The sequence below is a fragment of the Trematomus bernacchii genome, unplaced genomic scaffold, assembly GCF_902827165.1.
Source record: "Trematomus bernacchii unplaced genomic scaffold, fTreBer1.1, whole genome shotgun sequence".
NCBI lineage: Eukaryota > Metazoa > Chordata > Actinopteri > Perciformes > Nototheniidae > Trematomus > Trematomus bernacchii.
The window spans coordinates 312,353-335,237 of record NW_022987517.1 but is presented as its reverse complement, the minus strand read 5'-3'; the positions used below and the strand labels follow the sequence as shown (position 1 = coordinate 335,237).

The following is a 22,885-nucleotide window of genomic DNA, read 5'->3' as shown; positions in this document are numbered from 1 at the left end:
AACAAACTTTTACAGTAAATAATGCTGATTTTCAAATGTTTTGATTCCTTAAGGAATCTACACATTCAAAAAAACAACGTTTGACGTTATGAAATACAACTAAGAAATCAGTAAAGTTGCAAAACGTTTTTTTTATATATATAAAATGTCCTTTATCAAACGTATACAATGTAAATCAATAAAACAATGTTGATGTAAGTATTAATGTAATATATGGACAACAGATCTAATTGTGCAGACAGGTGTGATCTTCTGTCACGATCTGTCAGTGATTCCTGTTTTATTTTGAAATGTGGTCACCCCCTGTGTTATCTCTGTATGAACTTCCTTGTGTTTTCTATCCTGTTTGATTGTCAGATCATTGTCACCTGCAGCCCCTGTGTTTTACTGTCCTCTCCAGGTGTGTGTTGTCCTTGTGATTAGCTCTGCATGTATTTAAGTTCTGGTTTTCAGTCACCGTTTGTCAGATCCTTGTTTGTCGAACAATGGAGCGTTATGTTCCGCTTGTATGCCTTGCTCTGTTCTGTTTTGCCGGATTAGGCCCATCTGGTATTAAAGGTATTTTCTTCAAGTGATTTTGTTTCCTGCTCCTGGGTCCACCCTGCTCTACGTGACCGCTCCAGTGCTCACAGTTGTGTATATTTCATTCTGAAAATGTTAGAATTGCCTCAACTGGTGTCTGTTCCCTTGAAGATCAAGATATCATCCATTAAATGAAAAAAAATCTTGACCTTTGTTTAATTCTTGATTAAAAAGAATCGCTTCACACAGCAGTGCACAGTTTAAGTACAACTTTTATTAATACTGGAATCATCACAGTGCGTTTTGTTACATTAGCAGTGACTAAAGTTAACAAAAAAAGGTCAATTTTACAAAAAGGAAGACAGAAAAAGAAAACCTTATCATCAGCGACAGAGGCGAAACGACCTTGGAAATCAATTCACAATAAATTAAAGAAGAAGAGGGGACAGAAAGAAGAGAGAAAGACAAAGACCACGGTGCCTGCTGGTCTACGAGGGGGGGGGGTGAAGAGAGGAGCAAAAGATTGGTTTGTACAGAAACATAAAGCAGATGTTGACTGGGCCAAATTGGTATCCTTGGAACAAAATAGCCCCATAGAAAATGATATCAATGTCTTAATGGTGAGTTGTGGAGAGATTTCATGTGGAGGCTATAGAGGAAGAAGGGACAGAGAGAGAGAGCAAGCGAGAGACACTACTGAGAACTGGAGAACTGACAGAGATATTCAGTTCAGTCACTGTGGCACCGGGGGCCACTGTGGCCCCTCTGTTCTGCATGTCTATATGACAGGAAGTTACAACGTGTTTCATCATGATCCCTCAGAAGACCATAATGGAGCTTCCAAGAATCTACCTTAGTCACGTTTGCTTCAGACAACTGTGTGTGTGCTTGTTGGTGTGTGTGTGTGTTGGGTCTCTTCAGTTATAGACAGCAAAGACGATTGGCAGATTGTGCGTGGGAGGTGGGAGGGAGAAACAGTAGGGGTCTTAACCAAGTGTCCTAGTGCAACACACATTCATGCACACTCACATAAAGTACACATTCAGTATAACCTGGGCAGATGGCTTTGGGAGCGTGTTGTAATGCAGCATTTGAGCCTAAGGACCCTTTTAAATACCCCATATGTTGGTACCTTCTAAAGACTTTTAAATGTATTTGGTAAGGTATAATTTAAATTAAGACTGATATTAGTATTTAAATACCTACTTAGAGTAAGAACATTTTATATATTTTGTCTTTTGCTTAAGCCTAACCCTAACCCTAGCTCAGTTCCATACACTAGGGATTTGCCTATGTGAAATACTTCTCATTATAAATGCAGCTCAATCTGTCCTTTTAATGGTCACCACAAGGTCATTCTTATTTGAATCAGCCATAAGGAGCCTTAAAATATGTGTTTTTGTTTTTAAGAATGTTTGACAGACTGTGTTTTCTTGAAGGAAATCAAAGTTGCATTTCACACCGCAAAATAAGTCTGTTCTCAGCTAAATCTCCACATAGATTTGCATATGTGTTCCCGCTGCAAGCAAATGTCCACAATGGAAATCTGCCAATTTCCTAGTAAGTAACCAGGGTAACTAAGTTGTGGATGGACAACAAGTTGAAAAACCAATGCTTTTTAAAAACCCTCTTTTTTAACATTTACTTTGAGTGATTTGGTGATGTTTGGTTTTGAATTAAGACTTTAGAATCCTCCCTTTCATGTGCTACTGTTCCGTGACATTTTAACATTATGCTGTAATTGTCACTTGTGTCCATTTTGGCAGCTTTTCAAAAGAAAAGTTGCCTTTGATTTTTAGCCCTATTTAACACAAATACTAATATACTTGTGCTGCAAACACCATAAGATTTATTTTGGCGATGTGGGTAAAAATTCCTACTGCATGTTATTATACTGCTCCCCCTTGCGTCTTGTAGGTTTTAGAGACAGAAGCTCACCAAGAAACCATCAAAGTAATATAAGCTGCCTGTGATATGGTCCCAACAAGATGTCTTAAAAGGCAAAATTAATTAAAATGTAATCTAGTGCTATGATTGAGTGTCAGCTGAGTGCCTTGAAGCTAGTCCTGTACAGCGGGGTAGTTTACCCTAGCTAATGCTTCTGGCTCTTAACACAACACACGCAGAAACCACCAGTTAGCCACATACACATTTGAACTGTAGCACACATACTTACCAACCTACAAACACAGACATGGAGAAAGAGGAAGGACCAGAGTGAATGGGATATAACAGAGAGAGAAACTGAGCTCATGTTGGCTGTGGTGTGAATAAAGACTTCATCAGAATTATGTTTCATTAGCTTTGATGGGCTGCGAGGGACAAAGAGTACAGCCGCTGGGACTCAACAAATGTTGTTTTCTAACCTATCAGTCAGACGGCGTCCCTGGGATTACTGTGCCAGTGGATGGAGGTAAGACAAGAGTAAGATAATAGAGAGGAAAAGAGAAAGAGGGATAGATGGGTGTGAAAACGGTCTCCGTACATAATGTGAGTGTTCAAACAAATTTGATAGTAATTAGTAGATTCTGTACACCTCCAGGCTTTCAGACAATGGTGCTGCTGAGTTTTTAACCCTACTGTGTTCCTACAATGGCAATATACTAATCATATGAAGAGTAATAAACACCAAAAATGACAACTTGTATACAAATTACAAACCATGTGTTACCTTGAGTTCTTACAGAACATTTCTGTAAAGCAAAAATATATCACTATAAAAACTCTTGCAGTATTATCCAAGCCTTTTAGTTTAAGAACGTAAAGGCAGGCATTTTTCTCAAAACTCAATAGTAACATTGGGTGATTCATTGATATACAAATTGTCATTTTGTTTTAGAAGTATTCCTTTGGAGTAACTGGTTTTCAACTGGGTATGTTTTGGCACTTGGCCAAAAAATGAGTCGAATAGAAAAATATTTTCGTGTGGATTTAACAAACAAAACATAGCATGGTAATTAGTTTACTTTAGATCCTGGTTGATGTATTATGAATCATTGGGCTAGCCAGGCTAACTGTGCTTACTTATTGGTCGTAGGCTAAGCTAACCATGCCGTTGTAGGTAGCTCAAACTATTCCTTTATCAGTTTGACAGTTGTAGTCGTAGGTACTTGCATAATAACTCAACAGCACTACAGTCTGTACAGAAACACAGTATTTTCTGAAGTCATTTTATTCAAGTGTGCACATGGCATGTAACTATCATGTTTCATGTGTGTACTTATCTAGATGTTGTCAAGATAAGAACTTACAATGCTGCAATATCACTGAATGTCGAGATGGGATATTTTCAACTTTTTAACTGATTTAAAAATTATGAAATGTAAATAAATATATTTTTACAGTGCTAGTTCCTTTTGAACATGATGTACAGCAGTTAGGCCTGTGTAACTTGTGTATACACAGGCCTAGTTTGTGTAGTTTGTGTATATCCTATGACGTGTTTGTTCGTGTTGTACGCACGCATGCCTGCACGCATGTACATCTGCCGATATGTTTTTATGTATGTCTGTTTCATTGTAGCCAGTAGACCTATTTCTACCCACAAACACATACTCGTAAAAATGGGCATAATGATATATGTGTAGCAGAGTAGTAGTTTCAGCTTGATCAGACAGTTAGTTCAGTACACAGTTAATTCAGCATGTTAAAAAAAGACATTATTGTTTTAGTTTAGATAACTTTTTGTGCTGTTAATTTGGCATTTTAAAGGAAAATAGCAGTGTTGTACACTCATCTCACACTCATCAAAGGCCAGTGTGTTCAATATGATCTGACTTTTTCTCATCTGACTCAATGTGAAATCCTGCTCTTATCCTGAGTTGTAATCCATCTTTTGGAATTAAGCAGCATGTCTGTTTTGCAGGGAATTATAAACGCTTTAATCAAGCAATGACTAATATAGATAACTGGCAGTGAATTCAATGTGCACTAGAATGAATAAACATACAGCACATACGCATTCAGACTCTTGGAATTGGCTCTAACAGTGTCCTTGGAAATATAGTGAAGGGTAACTCTATATCATCCCATTGAGAGATGGCAATGTGATATAGCTTTAAGATGGTGAACCAAAACAAAACAGAGCTATTTTCCTTTAACATACCCACACTTGAATGTACGCACATGCACACTACCTCTGTATTGCTTTCCTACTGTTTAAACTTCATTCAGTTGTACAAGAACAAAGTCATGACATTGCAATCATTCAAGCAAGTCAAACACAAACAGTTAAATGTCCCCCCTACACATTGCAGTACATTCAGCATCCATACCTATATTCATGTACACTTTGACTTCCATTGGTGGTCTTACAGATGAACAATTTCTCTTTTTCTTGAGGGAGGTCCTCTCCCCTTCTACCCTCTCACCCAGCTGATACAACACACATCATCCACATGTGAAAACACACACACATTGTGTTTACACATTTTAAACATTATCCTCTCTCACCCTTTAAATTGAATTATCATTATATTATTTTTAAGGGCCACAACTATATTTAAAACAGTTCAGAAATAAGTTAAAAATAGGGCATTTACTATAAGAGTGCTGATGCCTTCTGTTAGAAGAGCGTACAGACGTAAAGAGTTCACCGACCAAACAAGGACACACTCACACTCGGCCCACCCATCCTACATCCACATATGACACAGCTTAATAGTTTGTGTTACATGTGGAGTGATTTCTTATTCTTTTACATAAAATAAAATTAAGACAAAATATTCAAACAATACTGCGGAATGAAAAAAGAATAATACCGAAACTGAAAATTCAATGTACATTTTTGTTTAACAAACCATTAATGCCAAATATGCGCGCCTGATTCTCATTTACAAGTACAACACATATTGTATGAACAGGCAGTGAAATGCTCATTGCTCTCGTCCTCTCTCCGTCAGTTTCTAAAGTCTAATTTAACACTCCTGCTTATTTGTCATCAGAGAGCGTATCAAACAGGCTTCACCTTTTTCTTCACCACATCTTCAAGTCCATAAATAATCCTTTCATGCAGTCGTGTCCTGAGCTGAACTGAGTTATTAGCACTAAGCTAAGCTAAACTGGGATAGAAACACTTGTGCTGTGTCTCAATTTGTGGACTTCCGTATTGTGAAAGTATGGCAGAAGTGCACTATGAATGCCTGGTTGTTGTACTTATAACAGTCAAAAAGTGACGTGTGGAACACTGGATAATTCTTACCCTCAATAATAGAATAGAATAGAATTGGAGGGATGAAACCCTCTTCCTGGTACTAGGAGCAGTGGTCGCTATTTTGGCTATCTAGTCAAAGGGCAGTTACCACCAGACTTGCCAATAAGGTGGCTAGATATATTTCCTGTTGCAATATACGATCAAAATAAAAAGGGATGTTCAAATGTGAGTCAATTTAGGTTACTTCACAACAGCTGTCAGCTTTGAAGCAACACAACACTGTTGAAATTCAAGCACTACACAAGTACATGGCACTAATGGAAGTATCCAAATTGAGACACAGGTTCAGTTAAAGGACATGATTAGTGGCACTGTATGTACTGTTTGTGACTGAAAACATGCTAATCTAAATGTTAACGTTTAGCTTAGCATTACATACACAAACAGGGTAAATCCCTCAATTAAATAAACAGTGTTGGGCAAGTTTTATTTTTTTTCAACTACACATTACCGATCATCAAAAGCACTGAGTTTAAAATTCTGTTTACCTAAAGATAAATCCTATCTTCAACTAAAGGCGTGGCCAAAGCCAGAGCTGCTAACTGCTAGCTTTCAGCTAACCACTGCCCAACACTGTGCAACTAACTGCGTGCTCTCCCTCAAAGTCATTTTTTGTCTACTATGGTAACATTATTGCAAATATGATCCTCTGTACGATATATTACCTTTGTTGTATGGTGTCCTTATAAATAAAACTTGAGGAGCCAATCTTAGGCAAAAGGCTGCTGCTCAGCTTTTTCATAATGCAAAGATATACAGTATGTACAGGTAAGAACACATTTGCGGATAAGCCAATGTACTGATATCTATTTGCACATGAACTTGAGTGAATGCTATTTTGTAATTTACCTTACTTTGGACATTAGAAATTAGACATTTCCATAATCAATTTTATGGGCTGACTGTTTTTGTCATTCAGGTCGAGTGACCTTCTAAAGCCTATATCCCAAAGTACTCTCAACTATCTGTGCTGTGTATATTTTGCAATATGTGTTGAGTGCAACCACTTAATTCACCATCCACAGAAGCACAAAGGCTTGTAGAACCCTGAAGAGCTCTGACGTTCAATCAACATTTTAGATAAATATTTGTGCCCAACTTTCTCATCCCTGCTCTTCTTCCACCAATTACTTCAATTCCACCGGTCTTTATCACTTCCTCTTTGTCCCTCCCTGTCTTCTATAACACATTAAATAATATCCCTCCCTATTATTGGCAACCATCTCTTTCACTTTTTCTCTCCCTTGCATAAGGTATGACTACAGCAACATCTAGCAGCTATTGTACATACTCTACCTTTCAAAGTGCTTTACAGTTTGAGCGTTTTTCAACATTTTTGAAATCCATTTCCTCCACTAGAAAGAAAAAGCGACAGAGAGAGAGACACACCAAAGTGGTGAGGCATGAATTCACAGTCAACATGTAATTTAGCATTCCTGATGATTGCCTGAATGTGATAAAGGAGAACCCACAGTCCTCCATTTATCCTCTTCTTAGAAACAAGAAAATAAAACACATTTATTGCTCCATTTCTGATTTAACATTTTCTCTCTGGTTCTAGAAAATATATATGAATATATCTATACGCCTGGATTACTTCTCGTACAGTTGTAACAAGGTAAATGACGTCACGATATAAACAAGAAAATACAGGTACAACACACAGGAGAAAAGCCCTGCCCTCATTGGGTAACCAGCTGTCCTGCAGCAGAGCTCTACCCACCCCCCTCGCGCACACACAAACAATCAATCACGTGCACACACACTCGCCTTTGCCCACATGCATACACATGAATGCACCACACACACAAGAGAGGGGAAGGGGGAACTAGCACGGTTCAATGCCAACAGTATTTTTTAAACACTCTTTTACATTAGGATGAACCAGAGGGGACCTCTGGCCTGTTAGCTCCCCGTGCTAATACCAAAGCTAAAGTTCAGTGGGCTAATAAGTACAGTATGTCGCTGCTGAGATAGCCTGGGTTCTAATCCAGCTGGTCACATGGCACTCTGACCCCCCCTCTTAATCACCCCCCACAGGGACCTCCATCAGTCATTAGTCTTTCATCTAGGAGTAGACAGTCGGGTTAGTTGGAGAAGAGGATGGGGAAAGGTGTAATTGACAAACAGAACCCAGTCTTTCTCTCTTTCTTTGCCTTTTTTTTTTTTTCACGTATCTGTTTTTCGTCCCTGGGTGAAGGTGTAAAGAAGACAAACATGCGTCCAACATACACTAGTTATAGTGGCCTGCTAGGAGCCTGTCAATATTCAGTATTTCACTTTTATTTGTCACCATGAGTTAACATCATTAATGTTATTATTATCATTATATTATATATCATTTACTCTAATGGTGTCATTAAACTTTTTTTGTGTATGTTTTTATTCATTATCTGTTATATTATAGCTTTCCCTACATAGTTAAGTGTTTGTGTATGTACTAGGCTGTTGGGTTGCACCACACCAACACCTGACTCCCTATTGGCTGACAAGTATCATCTTATTCCTGCTTCTCCTCGAATCACAAGATACGTGGTGCTGAGCGGTCATTGGATACGGTCTTGCGGAGACGGACCCCTCTCCTGATGGTGGTCAACATGTCGCCGGACCCTTCTGCCCTCTCTATCTCACTATCGGTGGGGCCGGTTGGCTGCAGGGCCGGGTCATCAGGGAGGGCGGGGAAAGGAAACTGCCCTTCTCCAAGGGCGTGTGCACTGGCAACTAACTCGCCGATCTTTTCCACTAGGCTGTGCCGATTGGCCGCGATCATTTGATCCTCCTCTGACCCGGCCCCTGAGCCTGTTCCCATGGCAAGGCCTCCATGCTGCTGGGTGTAGATCTCTAATGCCGCCCCTGATCCCCAGGCGGTATTAGGCAGGCTGAGGCGCTTCGGTGATGCCTTCACATAATCAAGCGCTCCCTGTGCATCCTCAACTCCAGTAAAGAAGACACACTCCTCACTACCCACACGTACAGGCACCCCACCTGAGTGGGCTCCACCTGCGTACCCACCACTTGCCCCAGGTGAATGTGAGTCTCCTGGAACAGTTGGTGTCTTGACAGGCACAATGGGTGGTCGGATTGGAATAGGCCCCGCGCTGGACAGTGTGCGCCTCACGCCCGGTTTCGTAGACGGGGTTCGGCGGATGGTGGCAGTGCCTGGAGTACCTGAACCACCTCCCCCGGATATAAGATGACCCCCAGGACCTAGAACCCCACTGGGTAGTCCGGCTGTGCTCGCTGGTCTCTTGGTCTGGATCATGCGCCGGTAGTTCTGAGCGATGTTAGAGTGGCGAGGAATTGTGGAGGACTTGTCAAACTCTGTCTGGCCATCTGCACCTTCAGCATCACCATTCACTGAGTAGCAGTCATAATCAGAACCTAATGTGGGGGGGTAAGGGAGAAAAGGGAGACAAGTGATTGAGGATCACAAAGAAAAGACAAGAAAGACAATTTATTGTGGTTACATTATTGGATAAGCACAGGAATAGCAACATTATAATGGTATGCTATTTTGATAAAAGATGCCTGAAACTGACAGCCAGTCTTGAAATGCACAAACATTTAATAATATTCAATTTAGTCCTGACATAAATTGTCATCTCCCAGCTACTGTCAAGGAAAGTGTCAGAACTGTCATACTGTGCCAGCTGCTTGAATAATTAAATGGGTGATTCACTTTGTTTGATTTTGGTAGCTAAAGTCGGTAGCGGTGACCCAGCAGGCTTATGCCTACACTAACGGTAACGTGAACCAAGACATTTAAGATGGACCTAGTAAATTAAAGTTAAAAACGGTATCTTGCTGTTTTATGCAGCACAAAATATGTTGGCATCAATTTCCGTGAAGAGGTTGGGAACATGATGCCTCAACAAATGATTTCCTCTACATTGATTTAGCACTAGAAGCATTTAACACCGGATGGATATGCTAGCAATGCAATTACCATGTTTCTGCAAGGAGTGCGAGAAGTTCTCATGACCCTTATGACATTTGTTTACCAACCTAGTATACGTGATCTGAGAAGGCAGTTTTGTAAATCACTAGCAAAATAATCTGATATTGGATTGATGAACTCTAGGAAGGTTGGGCCATGACTTGAGACTTTAGCAAAACATATATTGCTGTTTGAAAGAAATTGGTAATGCCCTCTTTCACAGGTAAGAGCAAACATGGACAGGAATCTGAGGAGGGGGTTACATGTAACAGACCAATTGCAGGTGTAAGAATTAATCTAGTGGTTTGATTTCCTTGCATTTCTGAGAAAGCTGGTCAGTGAGTGTGGGCTGGGATGGCGCAGGACATTTTATGTTTAAAATCAAATAAGAATCAATGACCCCATTAGGACTTGCAAAGAGCCAGGGTTCTTGGACACAACTGTGCAATTGAAAGTAGTATTCAGTCCCTCTTGGTGGCAATATCTAACTTCTTTCTTTTACCATAAAAAAGGGTATGTGTACTCACTAAGAAATCCGTCGTTGCTGAAATTGTGGTTGCATGTACTTGAACCTTTTTTGCAGCTAGATGTTAGTGATTTTCCTACAATTGTACCATGAATAGGATGCACTTTGCCAACACTTTTACAATCCTAGTTGTGCTGCTTTTCCTTCACAAACTTCAAAATATGCCTGGTAGAATGTCTTTCATAACTCAAAGCTGTCAAAGTTGCTGTACTTATGAGTGTAAAGCATAGTAGCACTTTCCTAAAAGTGTAATCTCGAGGACAAAAAGAGGTTTACATTTTTTTTTGAAAGACTGACAGGTGACGTGGTTTGGTTTCACAGCCGACAGTTCATGTTGTATAGTTCTTCTGTATTGTGCTGATTGAACTGACCACTGCATTATGTAATTTGCAGGTTGGTGTATTGTTCTTTTTTGTGAATAAAGTTCTATTTCATCAGGCTCCGACTGCCTCCAGCTATTTATCCTGAACCTGTTAAGAGGTTTTGGTTCTGATTTTTCCATTTTTTTCTAACACATTTTGAGACATCCATACTGTGTATCCATCTCCAATTGTTGGCCATTTGCACTACAACTCTGCTTTTACAGCAATAGTTGCAGGCAATATCAGGATTAATCATTGGTAAACTTGCACTGTCAGGCAAAAGGTGTATAGTAGATTAGAGTTTCACCTTGGGAGGGGATTGTGTCCTCAGAGCAGGATGGGGTTGTAGTCTCTGTGCTGTAGCCACTGGAGTACTGCAGAGAGTCCCTGTTGCTCTTCTGCTGCTCCATACTCAGTCCTCTGGTCAGAACCATGGCCAGGTCACTGGCTGCTGGAGAAACCTCATCTCCATGCTGAGGACAGAAAGAGGAAAGATTAGAATGGTGTTTAAACACAAACTTTGTCCCGATCACATGTCAGATAAGCAAGTCAGTTTGGCTTAGGCCAGTGGTCACCAACCGGTCGATCGCAATCCAAGCAGGCAATTCATGTGATGATAGTTCACAGTTCCCGATAATACTCAAACACAAAAAATAAAATGACAAATGTAATTCATGTCGGCAAAACCTCTTCTAAAGCTTAGTTATACATTTTTCCCAAACTTACATTTATAATGAAATTGAAAGTTTGAACAAATGTTCGCATATTGTTAAAACTTCAATATTTTTTGTATTTAAGACAATAATATATTTAGTCATCCTCATTAATTAATTAAGTTTAGTATAACGCTTGTCAGCTAGACTAGAGGTAACAAACATTATGTCCCCAAATTATATAACGGAAAAACTACTCACTTTGGTGAAAGTTGAAAAACAGTATAATTCCCTAAAACAACTGTATCTCTGAAATATACAGTATTCTTTACTAAATCACACAAATGTATTCAATGTGATCCTCTTTTATTCACTCCCATCCATCCAACATCCCCTAGAGCTCTTTGAAACGGAAGCCCAATGTGCTCTGATTGGTTAGCTGGCCGGCTCTGTTGTGATTGTTCAACCGCTTAGGAACTCTTAGCATATCATGTGTTACGGAAGTAAAAAAAGGAGTCCAATTAAGGCGTTTCAGATAGTGTGTCAGCGTGTGTGGGAGAGAAACTCCCTCTGGAGGGAACACAGGGATTTAAAGGTCCCATGTCATGCTTTTCTGGTTATTACCCGTCCCCTTGTGTGTTATGAAGGTTTTTATGCATGTAAACGGTCTGCAGAGTCAAAAACCCTCAAAGTACACCCTGTAGGGAGTAAAACTCTAACACAGAAAAGACCTCCCCAAAACGCCTCGTTGGAGATTTCTCATGTTCTTCCTGGGCATCGTGACGTCTGGATACCCAGTAGCCACGCCCAGAGCTATGACGGAATACAGTCATGCGGTACCCGGAACCAAATGGACCAATCCGTGGAGCCGTTACGTTACGTCCGCGGAGCCGTTACGTTAAGCCCCCGCTGATTGGTCCAAATTGACCAATCCACGGACTTCCTCACACACTCAGCGCAGGCAGCTCTGCTGATTTCTCCTCCCTGGCTGCAGGCTGATAACAGACAGTTGGGATCGCGGCAAAATTCTCTCTGCAGACCCATTCTCACAGCGTTTATCAACCTTTTTCTTACTCAATATCAAGCCACACTTATTGTTTTTACTTCGACTGTGACTTTGTGTGTGCTCAGGATGAGTTTGGCTGTGTATCGCTAAACAAAACAAGGAAACCACACCTCCACGGAGCTCAGCGCGATTCACAACGTCCCGACCAATCAGAGCACACTGTGCTCACAGGTAGGGTGGGGGCTGGAGCTATTGGAGCTCCAACGAGCCGTTAAAGGCAGAGAGTGAAATTCAGTGAATACAAGTAGTTTACAGAGATGCTGTATGAGAAACCAATGTGAGTTTGGAAAATTGCACAATATAAATGTATTCTAGTAGACCTCAACAATGGAATTATGATCAGTGGAAATGGCCATGACATGGGACCTTTAAGCCTCTGCAGACCATTTACATGCACAGAAACCTATATAACACACTACAGGAAAGGGACGGCCCTAAGAAGCTAAATAGGGCCTCTTTAACCTGTTAAGCCCTGAGCCTATTTTTCAGGCCTCAGGCTCGAAAATGACATGCCCAGAATGAATGACTACATCTTCACTTCTAAAAAGGGCCATGAATAATCTTTTTTATCAAAGCAATGATATTGCAATGTAAATTCTAATCTCCGCCTAAAAAAGACCCATTATTTATAGTGAAAACCACCCTTGAATGATGGAATAGTAGCCCAAAACCTTTAGGGATCCAAACCACAATATATCACAAGTACCCTGTGTCAAGATTGATGCTAATTTAGTGAAACTTGAATTTCTTTTTTTTGGCACAGGCAGGTCCAGGCGGACTCACCTTTGGGTACATTTGGTTACCATCAGTGCCATTTGACCTTTCTCAGGTACCACACTGTAAAACTCATTTTATTTAATTGAAATATCACTATAGGTATTCATTCCATCCAAATACAACTGTATTTTGACCTTTTTGGAAAGTTCAGCCTGACCTCTATGCCCTTTTTGGCCACATGCGTAATGCTGCGCAGGCTGCCAGTCAGACCTATGCATTACACGTGCATTACGTATGGCCGTATCTCTGGAACCCATTGGTCAAAGTGGGTGATTGACACCTCTTTGTAACCATTAGAGCCAATAGAATTGAGGGGCGGTTCATAAATCATGTAAACATTACCATTGGTCAGTTAGAATGACGCACACACATGCCCTAAAGCTGACGCTCCGGACTGCTAACCAACACTAAGAAAGTGGATCACATCACTCCTGTTCTGAAGTCTTTACACTGGCTTCCTGTGTGTCAAAGAATAGATTTCAAAATACTGCTGCTGGTTTATAAAGCATTGAATGGTTTAGGCCCAAAATACATTTCTGACCTCCTGCTAAATTATGAACCATCCTGAACTCTCAGGTCTTCAGGGACTGGTCAGCTTTCTGTCCCCAGAGTCAGAACTAAACATGGAGAAGCAGCGTTCAGTTATTATGCTCCAAATATCTGGAACAAACTCCCAGAAACCTGCAGGTCCGCTGCTACTCTTACTGCTTTTAAATCCAGGCTGAAGACTTTTCTTTTTGCCGCTGCTTTTAATAGATATAGTCATATCTTAAACTGCACTGTAACTTTTATTATCTTTGCTTTTTAAATTAGCTTTTAAATGAGTGGTTTTAAATGACATTTTATATCATTGCTTTTAAATGAGTGTTTCCAGATATCATTTTATAATATGTTTCGTAATGCTCTTAATGTCTTTCATTTTTGTAAAGCACTTTGAATTGCCTTGTGTTGAAAGGTGCTAAATAAATAAACTTGCCTTGCCTTGCCTTTGCTGTTTTGTGATCAAAAGTTGTGATCAAGGGCATAAAAACACTGTTGAAGGTTAATCCAATGTCTCTGTGTCACTTTGAAATGATTACTGATAATCTATCATTACATTTATGGCAATAAACGGCTTAGCATGGTAAGCACTTGAGCAGCGGCGTTCTGAATCAGCTGCAGCTTTCTAATGGCGCAGCGTGAGAAAAAAATAACGAGAAACAGTGAAATCTAGCTAGTTAACTCCAGCTAACTTTATGCGAGCGGCAACATGGATCGATTTTTAGTGAAGTTACCTAAAGTGAAAGAGGAGACAGCGTCTGGCAGAAAACGTCACTTGCACACTTTTGGCTGTCTGTGGAGACCGAGTTCCCCCACCTCGCCAAAAAGGCTGTAAAAGTGCTCATTCCCTTCACCTCCGCCTACCTGTGTGAGTGCGGGTTTTCCCCATTGACTTTGAACAAAAGCAAGTACCGGTCAAGCAGGGGCGGATCTACCGGGATGGCATGGTGTGGAAACTGCCACCCTAAAAATAGCCTTGCCACCCCAGCTGCCACCCCAGTTGGCAGCTTTGTTTTGAAATAAAAGTTGTGGCTCATCGGACAATGAGAGAAAATCCCTAATGTCCGAGTGCAAGTGAGCACAAGACGCGAGCCTTGTAACCCCTCCCCCAGCCCTGGCGCGAGCGAGGAAATGTGATTGGCGACGATTTCATTTGAACGGGACGGCGCATTCGGACCCAAGTACACGGAAGGAATGAGGTATTTGCGGTCTACAATGACAGAGAAGAGACTGTCAAGTTTGGCTGTACTCAGCATTGAATCAAAACGCACTAAAGCTTTAGATCTTAATAAGTCTGTGAAGCGTTTTGCTGAACAAGATGGTAATCGCCGCATTCAGCTGTTATAGGCATGCCAACTTAATGCTCTGCTCACGGATGACTCGATGAGCATAAAAAACTGTTAAGATGATGACCTTACATGTGTAAATATATTTTTTTTCTTTGTGGGGGTCTGCCCCCAAAAAACAGTTTTAAGTCGTGAGAAAGTCAAATAAGACGGTGTGTAAAACTACACTGCCCAGCCAAAAAAAAGTAACCACTTTGATTTAACTAGGCCAGTAGGTAAGGACATTCCACTGGATAATAATACCCCTGCATTATAGCAACAAGAACAATAATAATAATAATAATAATAATAGCAATAATAATTGGGAGCGGGGGCACGGCTGTTCTTATGTTCTCTGAGGGGAGGCTCACCTTCCCACACTTTGAAAACCCCTGGTTTAGACGATTTAGACGCTTGGTGTTGGAATTGTGTTCCGTTCAGGTAAAAATTGTTAATATCGTCTGTTAGCTGAGTTTCTTCCTGTTAAGTGGGTATGCATCAATAATAGGTCGTTAAATGTTAAGAAGCCCTGAGACGCCATTTCTTGCAAGATGTTGCGTCTACCGGGGGCCAACAGGTCTTGGTTTTGCTACACACTACTCTTGACAATATTGCATATAAATATAGTGTATGAATACATTTAATACACTTGTATCCTTGCTTTTCGGCGTTACCTTGGCAGCCATGTTGGCCGGTGTCATCCTGTGTCTCTGCGCGTCCTCGGGCTGAGTAGGTGTGGCGTATCCCTGGGAGACCGGCGACATCTCGTTCTCCCTCAGTCTATCAAGCGGTTCCTTTCTTCTCTGAACTACCGCTGCCGCCCCTGCATGCTCGTACTGACCTGCTTTGGACCAATCCTGAAGAGGTGAGTCAAATTAAGAAACAGGAAGTAGCAGGTAGGGTTAGCACGAGAGACTTGTCCACTATCCAGCAGTTTGAAGCCCTTCATCTGAGTGCAGAGAGAGGGGGCCTTTACGGGTGGATTGTGTGGGAGTGCTTGGAAGAGCGTGGGTGTATGTGGGCAGGGGGCTTTTTGAGTATTTCCGTGTTTTTATCGTGATGAGTTGGAATGGCCGGCTTTCAACACCCTGTTTAGTTTTGGAAAATCTCCAGACCCCAGATTGCAAAACCATCGACAGGGGAGGCCAAAAAAAAAGTACACACAATAAGTTGGGATGAACACAGGAAGCAAAGCAATGTGGTTACGAATGAGTTAAAAAGGTGATGAAAGTGAAAATAAAAGGCATTAACTGAAACGTATGAAACAGAAACAGAAAAAACAGTGCAACTGAAAAAATGGAAGCGAATGGAGAACAAACCTTCCACATCGGAACCTTTGATGTGGGAGAGGAGGAGCTGGATCCGGGGGGGGCAGTTATAGGGTGGGGACGAGGCAGGAAGAATGACAGAGAGTGGCCTGGGGGAGCCAGAGTGAGAGAGAGCAGGGCGGAAGGTAGCGAAGGACGTGCCAAACTGCGGGATGAGAGACATAGTCACATCATCAGAGAGAAACAGAGACAGAGTTGGCCAGCTGTGGTGGACGATCGCTGGGCCAATCACAGGAAAATAAAAGCATCATACACACATCTACTCTACAGTAGCCTCACACACCAAGTAAGAAACATAAGATCAGGGACGCGTCTATCTTTTTTTCAACCCAGTTTAGATTCGACCACGCCCACTTTCGCATCGACCTAGCTCTTTCTCATGTTTAGTTTATTGTCCATGTGTAGAATTAGGTTTTTAAGTTTAGTCATGTCTCATTGTTCACTCTTTAAGTTAGAGTCACTTATGTCTAGCCTTGTTTTGCTCTGTGTCATTGCGCTTCCTGTTTTATTTTGTACTTACCTTTCCTTCTCGTTTCAGAGCCTTTGACTTTCTGCCATTGCGTGATTTCCCACCATTGAGATTGTTAACCCCACACATGATTGTTGCCACCTGAGTCCCATTACCTTTTGTATATAAAGTCCTCGTCTCCCTTTGTCCTGTGTCAGTTTGTCTTCTTTCAATGTGTAGTCAAGAGAGCCAGCGTTTGAAGCCAAGAACCTTTGTTGTTATTTCATATAGTCAAGTTTATTTAGTCCTATGTTTTGGCAGTTTGCTTTTGCTACGTTTTGCCTCTAAAATAGTTATTTTTTGTTGTACTAGACTTTAGATTTGTTCCCTTTGTCTTGAGTCATGCATTTGAGTATTTGTGTCACGTTCCTAACATGTCCCTATCTGAACAACTTATATCACTTTGATCCAAGCTTGGGAAAAATGCAACTGGCATTGCAGTCCCTCCAAGCTCAAGCCATGCTGCAAAAGGCTTAAAAATATGCTGTATGAAGTAACTGTAGCTGCCAAATTCATATTTTGGTGGATGAAAACGCAAAGGGTGACGCTGCTTCGATGTTTTTGCCATACGGAAGTGGCCGTGTTCAAATATAAACTGGGTTGGAAATCAAGACGCAGTTATTATATTTAGAATAGAAAATACAATTAGTGTCAAAAGTGCGTCAAAATGACTAGAAAAACTAAGTGATTTCTAAAAAGCCTACATTTTTGCATCTACTGTATACATCTGTTAGAAAGACAATGGGATGTGTTAAGAGTGAACAGAAGTGTATTTGTATTTGTTTTTGCAACATCTGCAAGGTGGTTGTGCAAGGTTACCAGTGTATGTGGTGAGAGCAATCAATCTAGACCAGGGATGGGCAACTTGGATGGTGGTGGGGGCCACATAATTTATGTACTGGCCACCAGGGGGTCGCAGATTCACTTGGAACACACACACACACACACATTCCATGTGTTGTATGTAATTATTAACAAATATACTAACTCTGACATCTTCATTGACATTTTACAATCTTTCAAGGAATATCCTCTAATAAGCTCACTAAACAAATATCAGTTCACAGAAATGTTATTTAATTTTTACGTGGCATGTTTGTATTGAACAGGTTATTTAACAGTGGAATAAAACTATTTTAAACTATTGGAAAGCACGGAAAATGTGTGTGCATTGAGATTAACCATTAAGATGACATAAACATGAAGTCATGAACACTAACCCAGACATTAGTTGTCTAAATTGAACCTAAGACACTTGTAGCCTGTCTCTGCATTCCCCTTATTCCACAATAAGGGGAATGTCCACACAGACACCTGTCAACCCGCACTCTGCTGTTCCTCAGCGCCGCTCCCCCCCCCCTCCCGCTGAAATTATGAATGTAAAGCGTATAGTAATCATAGATAACACGGCAGGGTCTGTGACAGTTTGTTTTCATCTGATTTCAAATAAACAAAGTCTTGGTTTTTAGAATATTAAACTTGTTTCGCCAAATTCAGATGATAAATACAACTTTTAAGCTTGTAAAGGCATAATTACAAGCGGTAACTTAACGTCACAGCTGGCATAACAACAGCCGGTGTTTCTTGTGAGTGTTTCCCCGGGAAACAAACACAATACACACAAACGCGTCACAGATTATTTTGCGGTATTTAGCTGCCGAACGAAATCATGTACGCATGCGGCCCCCGGGCCGCCATTTGCCCATCCCTGATCTAGACAATGCATGTCACTCAAATTGGAGATGTATCACACACTGACTGCCATCAGATGGTAGTAGAAGGTGTTAATCAACTGAAAGGGAACACAGACATATATTCAGGCTGTTGTTGATGGCAGATGCTGCTTAAAATCCGACATGAAAATGTACTTTGCCTCGCGAGCATCATTGGAATTGTATTTATGTTGCTAACAGATGTGCATGCTGGTCAAATAATGTATAATGAAAGGGAAGGAGACAAGCTCTCAAGCATAAATAAAATAAATCTGTTATATTCCAAATGTTTATGTGGGTGTGATTGCACCAACTAAAGTGGTGAATACAAGACAAAATACAATCCATGCATACTTTGCTGTTGATCTGAACCAAATCAGTTAGAAAGGGATAATGCTAGATGCTGCAAATCATTAACCAGAATTGTAGTAAAGTCATGAAGGTGTCCATTAACCAGAAATAAGTTAGCATTTTACCACTTCCAATTCCCTTGTCTTGAAGTCTACGGTTGCTAACAAGCAGCTGAATGAGACTATTAAATATCATCACGCTGACATTAGCCGCCATTAGCTTAGCATTGTTTATGGCCTAACGTTAGCTTTTTACTTCTAGCGAATGAATTTCCGCTTCAAAAATCATAAAAGTTGTATTTTTATGTGGAGATTGTTCTGCTGAACAAAACTTCTTGGTCGAACAAATGTTTGTTTGTCACTGATCACATATTCTGCTATTTTATCAGGGACTTTTTTTGGAATGCTAACTTCTTGGTGCATCACTGCATCCCTACTGCACTAAATCAGCCAGTAACTTCATAATAATAATAATAATACATTTTATTTTGAGGCGCCTTTCAAAGTACACAAGGACACCTTATAATTCATAAAATATTCTTGAAAGGAAACATCTTCTTCCAATGCAGCAAGCCAGCAACATATGTGCTAATAGTAATCATTTGTGCTTAGGAAGATATGAAAATATATTCCTAAACAAATCCAGTTCAACCTAATTTCTGCAAGAAAGCCTTTATTCAACAAAAACCTCACATGTGAGATTGAATTTTACTCGTCCTCTCGTAGGTATATGGTGTTTGATTCGATGTTGTTTGATATTGTACCACCAAAATGCCTTCTCTGCTGGAGAGCCCACAGAGAGCTACTACTACTGAAGGTTTGCCTGATCATCCAGATGTCAAAGTCTCCCACTGTTTTCAAAAATCCATTAAACTCTTAAATAAAACTCCCGCTACCGTGGTGAATGCAACTCATCATTTCAAACGGCATGTGTTGTATAATTCTGTTCTGAAATGGCTTTATACCACCACCACAATTATCAGTTGTTTCAACAACGGTCCTATTATACTAGAAATAATTTTTAGTTTATGTTCATCACTGCCACCGTAAAAAAAAGTTGTCGTTGAAGAAAGTTACAACTTCAAGCTGTTGGATTTATGATACCACTAAGAGACATATTTGCTAACTTTTTTGCTGAACAGATGGCAGTGTCCTCTGACATGCATACATCACAGCTTTGACACGCTGTGGATGGAGGGTGTAACAAATTAAATTGTCTAATCACAACTAATTCATCTAACTGTGATGCCAAAAATGTAGGAATAAAACAGTATATTGGAGGCAGTTCACAGATAGATGAACACACCAATAACTCTTTTAATGTTCAAACAATGTAATCAAACATAAGGGGTAAAATTATTTAAGGGATGTTTTAGTTTTTGTTATGAAAAACACAAATGTAAAGCTCTGATTACAAGGATAAATTGATAACAAAATTACCGGTTTTATTCTATTTCTGCCATACTTAAATCACTTTCATTTGGATTGAGTGTTACGCTGATGACTGCCTATTGTACAGTTTGAATGGGAGTACTCACAGTGGTGGGGGAGCTGCATTCACTGACTGATTGGCACGTTTCTGAGGCCTCTGACGATGCTGAGCTGGACGACTTCTACAGCAAAACAACAAAAAAGCAGAAAACATAGTAATGATTTGCCAAGACTCAATGAGTCAGTGTGAGCGTTGCATCTGTGAAGCCTGAATATATATGTTTTTCCCAAATGCCAGTTAGGTGAGATCATTCCGGTAGATTTCCAAAATAAGTCCATTATAGAAAGTAAAATCCTGATGTTTTTATGCTATTCCAATTCATGACTGAACCCCAACATTTTAAGAGGAACTCCCCCAGGAGGGAACTTTGGGATTCAGCCTTAGCAGACCATTTACAAAAACCTATACAGTATAACACACTACAGGGAAGGGAAAACCCCAAAAAGCAAAACAGAGAATCTTTAATAATTTGTTTCTAATGTCTGCAACCTGATGTCCTGCTTCGTCTTTGTATGATTGTGTGGAAGTATATTGAAGACAAGGCATTTTAAGATAGCATATTATGTGTGTATTTTGGCTTACCTGGCTAGTGATGTCCGAGGGCATGGGTGAGGGGGGCTTGGAGTAGATGTTTGCATCCTGGGACACGAATCCCGAGTCGTGGGAGGAGACGCTGCTGAGGCGGTGTGCCGCTATGCCCCCCGGTGGTGGGGGTTGATGCGGCAGGTTGCTGCGGTAGCGATAGGAGGAGGAGGAGGAGGATGAGGTGGGTGAGTGGGGCTGGGAGCCTCCACCGCCTCCACCAAAACCACCACCACCGCCTCCCCCTGATGAACGGGAGGCACTACTGTGGGCGCTGTTGACGCTGCTGCAGTGGGAGTTGGGAGGGTAAGGTGCAGAGGAGGGTGGATTGAGGGAAGGGTGAGGAGTGTGAGGGGAGGATGTGAGGAAGGTGATGGGTGCCATTGTGCAGTAAGGACAGTATTTAGTGGAGAGCATGATTAAAGTGAGGGTTTAGGAAGGGTTTGGTTATTGGGAAAGATGATGAATTGGTGATAGGAGGATTTTGTGGTGGTGGTTGATCGGTGAAGTTGAGGAGTAGTCGTTGATTTAGAATGTTAGCGATGAGATGGCAAATTTAAGTCAGTCACAGTAAAAAGACCCCAGAAAAGAAAGGAAACCAGGGATCCAAGAGAAAGAGGGCAGATCACACGAGTGCACACAGACAAACGACACAAATCGAAAAAAGGGAGAAAAATACAAGTACAGTCAGAGAGTGATGGTTATAGTGAGGGAAAAGGGGGGAGAGAAAGGGCGAGAGGGGTGGGAGAGAGAGTGTGTAAGCTCATGAGGATCCAGGGAAAACACACACACACTAAACACTGCAGGCAAAAGGCTGTGAACTTGCATGCTTCTGAGCTTTGCCTGCGACTACATGCATAAACTGACAGAGAGACGTATACAGTGATGTTTTTCAGACAAAGAACTACAGAAACACATTGCTTAGTTTACAGTATTCTTCTTGTATTATTCATTTTGAATTGTGAATTTGCACGCATTTTAACCCCTAAGAAAAGCAGATATGCGCGTATGCTGATGATATCTGCTATTTGTGGCAAATTAAATATAATTTGTCCACTTTTTAGAAGATTGTTTCTGTGTCTGAAGGTGGTTTGTGGTTTATGTAGAATCCCATTAAGAGTGATGATAACTGGACACACAGTAATGATGTACTGACACATAGACAATAGCACAGTAAAACACAAACAGGGAGGCTCCTCTTTCTTTACAAAAAAGTATTATCGAGCAACCATAAGATGTTGGTAGTGTATGTGTGTACATATGTGTGTTTGTGTGAGTACCTGCACATGCTGCTCTTGCGGGAGCAGGAGCTGCTGGGGGATGAGGGGGGGGTCTGATAGGACCAGCTGTAATCCGACCCCTTAAGGTCCTTTATCACCTGTGAGAGAGAGAGAGAGAGAGAGAGAGGTTTTAATCTCATTAGTTTCTTTCCTTCCAGCACGCACGTGTGTTTGTTTGTGTGTCTGTGTGTGTGTTACCTGTTCACTAGCTGGCGGCAGTTTGTGAGGATCAGTTGTCAGCACAGTGAGGTCATCAATGATGGCCTGGAGGTGTGTGATCTCTCCCAGCATGGCAATCTCTCCATTCTATAAAACATGATTGAAATGCACTGCGCTTGTAAAGTAAAAAAACACTCATGAGTTCAAGGAAGAATACAAAGGAAAATTCAAAAGGAATTCGGTAGAAACCACAGTGCAACTTTGATGCATCATCATTTAATTTACCGTGATGTTTTTGGCCACAATCCTTGTGAAAAGTGTGAAAATGTGTAACTGTCACATCCACTGTTACCATGGGAGACTAACACACACCTGTGTGAGATGAATTGCAGTATGTTGCCTCCCAGTGGAATATGTGTAAAGTGTAACTTTTAGTATTTCTGGATCACACAAGCCTCATTTACTTTGAGCAAGGCACTCAACCCCAATCTCTCTCTGCTGCTCAGCAACTATTAAGGTCCTTTCACACCGAGCCGATTTTCGGCGTCGATAGA

At 40.9% G+C, this 22,885-nt stretch overlaps 1 protein-coding gene across 3 annotated transcripts in view; it reads right to left on the bottom strand.

Moving 5' to 3' along the window:
- Nucleotides 1–776: 776 nt before the first annotated feature.
- Nucleotides 777–22,885, bottom strand: part of LOC117471516 (protein MTSS 2-like) — an 86,075-nt gene continuing 63,966 nt past the window's right edge. For 2 of the 3 annotated variants that reach the window (XM_034116600.1, XM_034116609.1), the window contains 7 exons: nt 22,371–22,478; nt 22,173–22,270; nt 20,893–21,178; nt 20,357–20,431; nt 15,595–15,777; nt 10,867–11,032; nt 777–9,115 (listed from right to left, as the gene is read on the bottom strand). In XM_034116600.1, coding sequence (XP_033972491.1) covers nt 8,256–9,115; nt 10,867–11,032; nt 15,595–15,777; nt 20,357–20,431; nt 20,893–21,178; nt 22,173–22,270; nt 22,371–22,478 — 1,776 coding nt within the window. In that variant the 3' untranslated portion in view covers nt 777–8,255. The remainder of the gene's footprint in view (nt 9,116–10,866; nt 11,033–15,594; nt 15,778–20,356; nt 20,432–20,892; nt 21,179–22,172; nt 22,271–22,370; nt 22,479–22,885) is intronic. The other variant, XM_034116617.1, reaches the window with a different exon arrangement.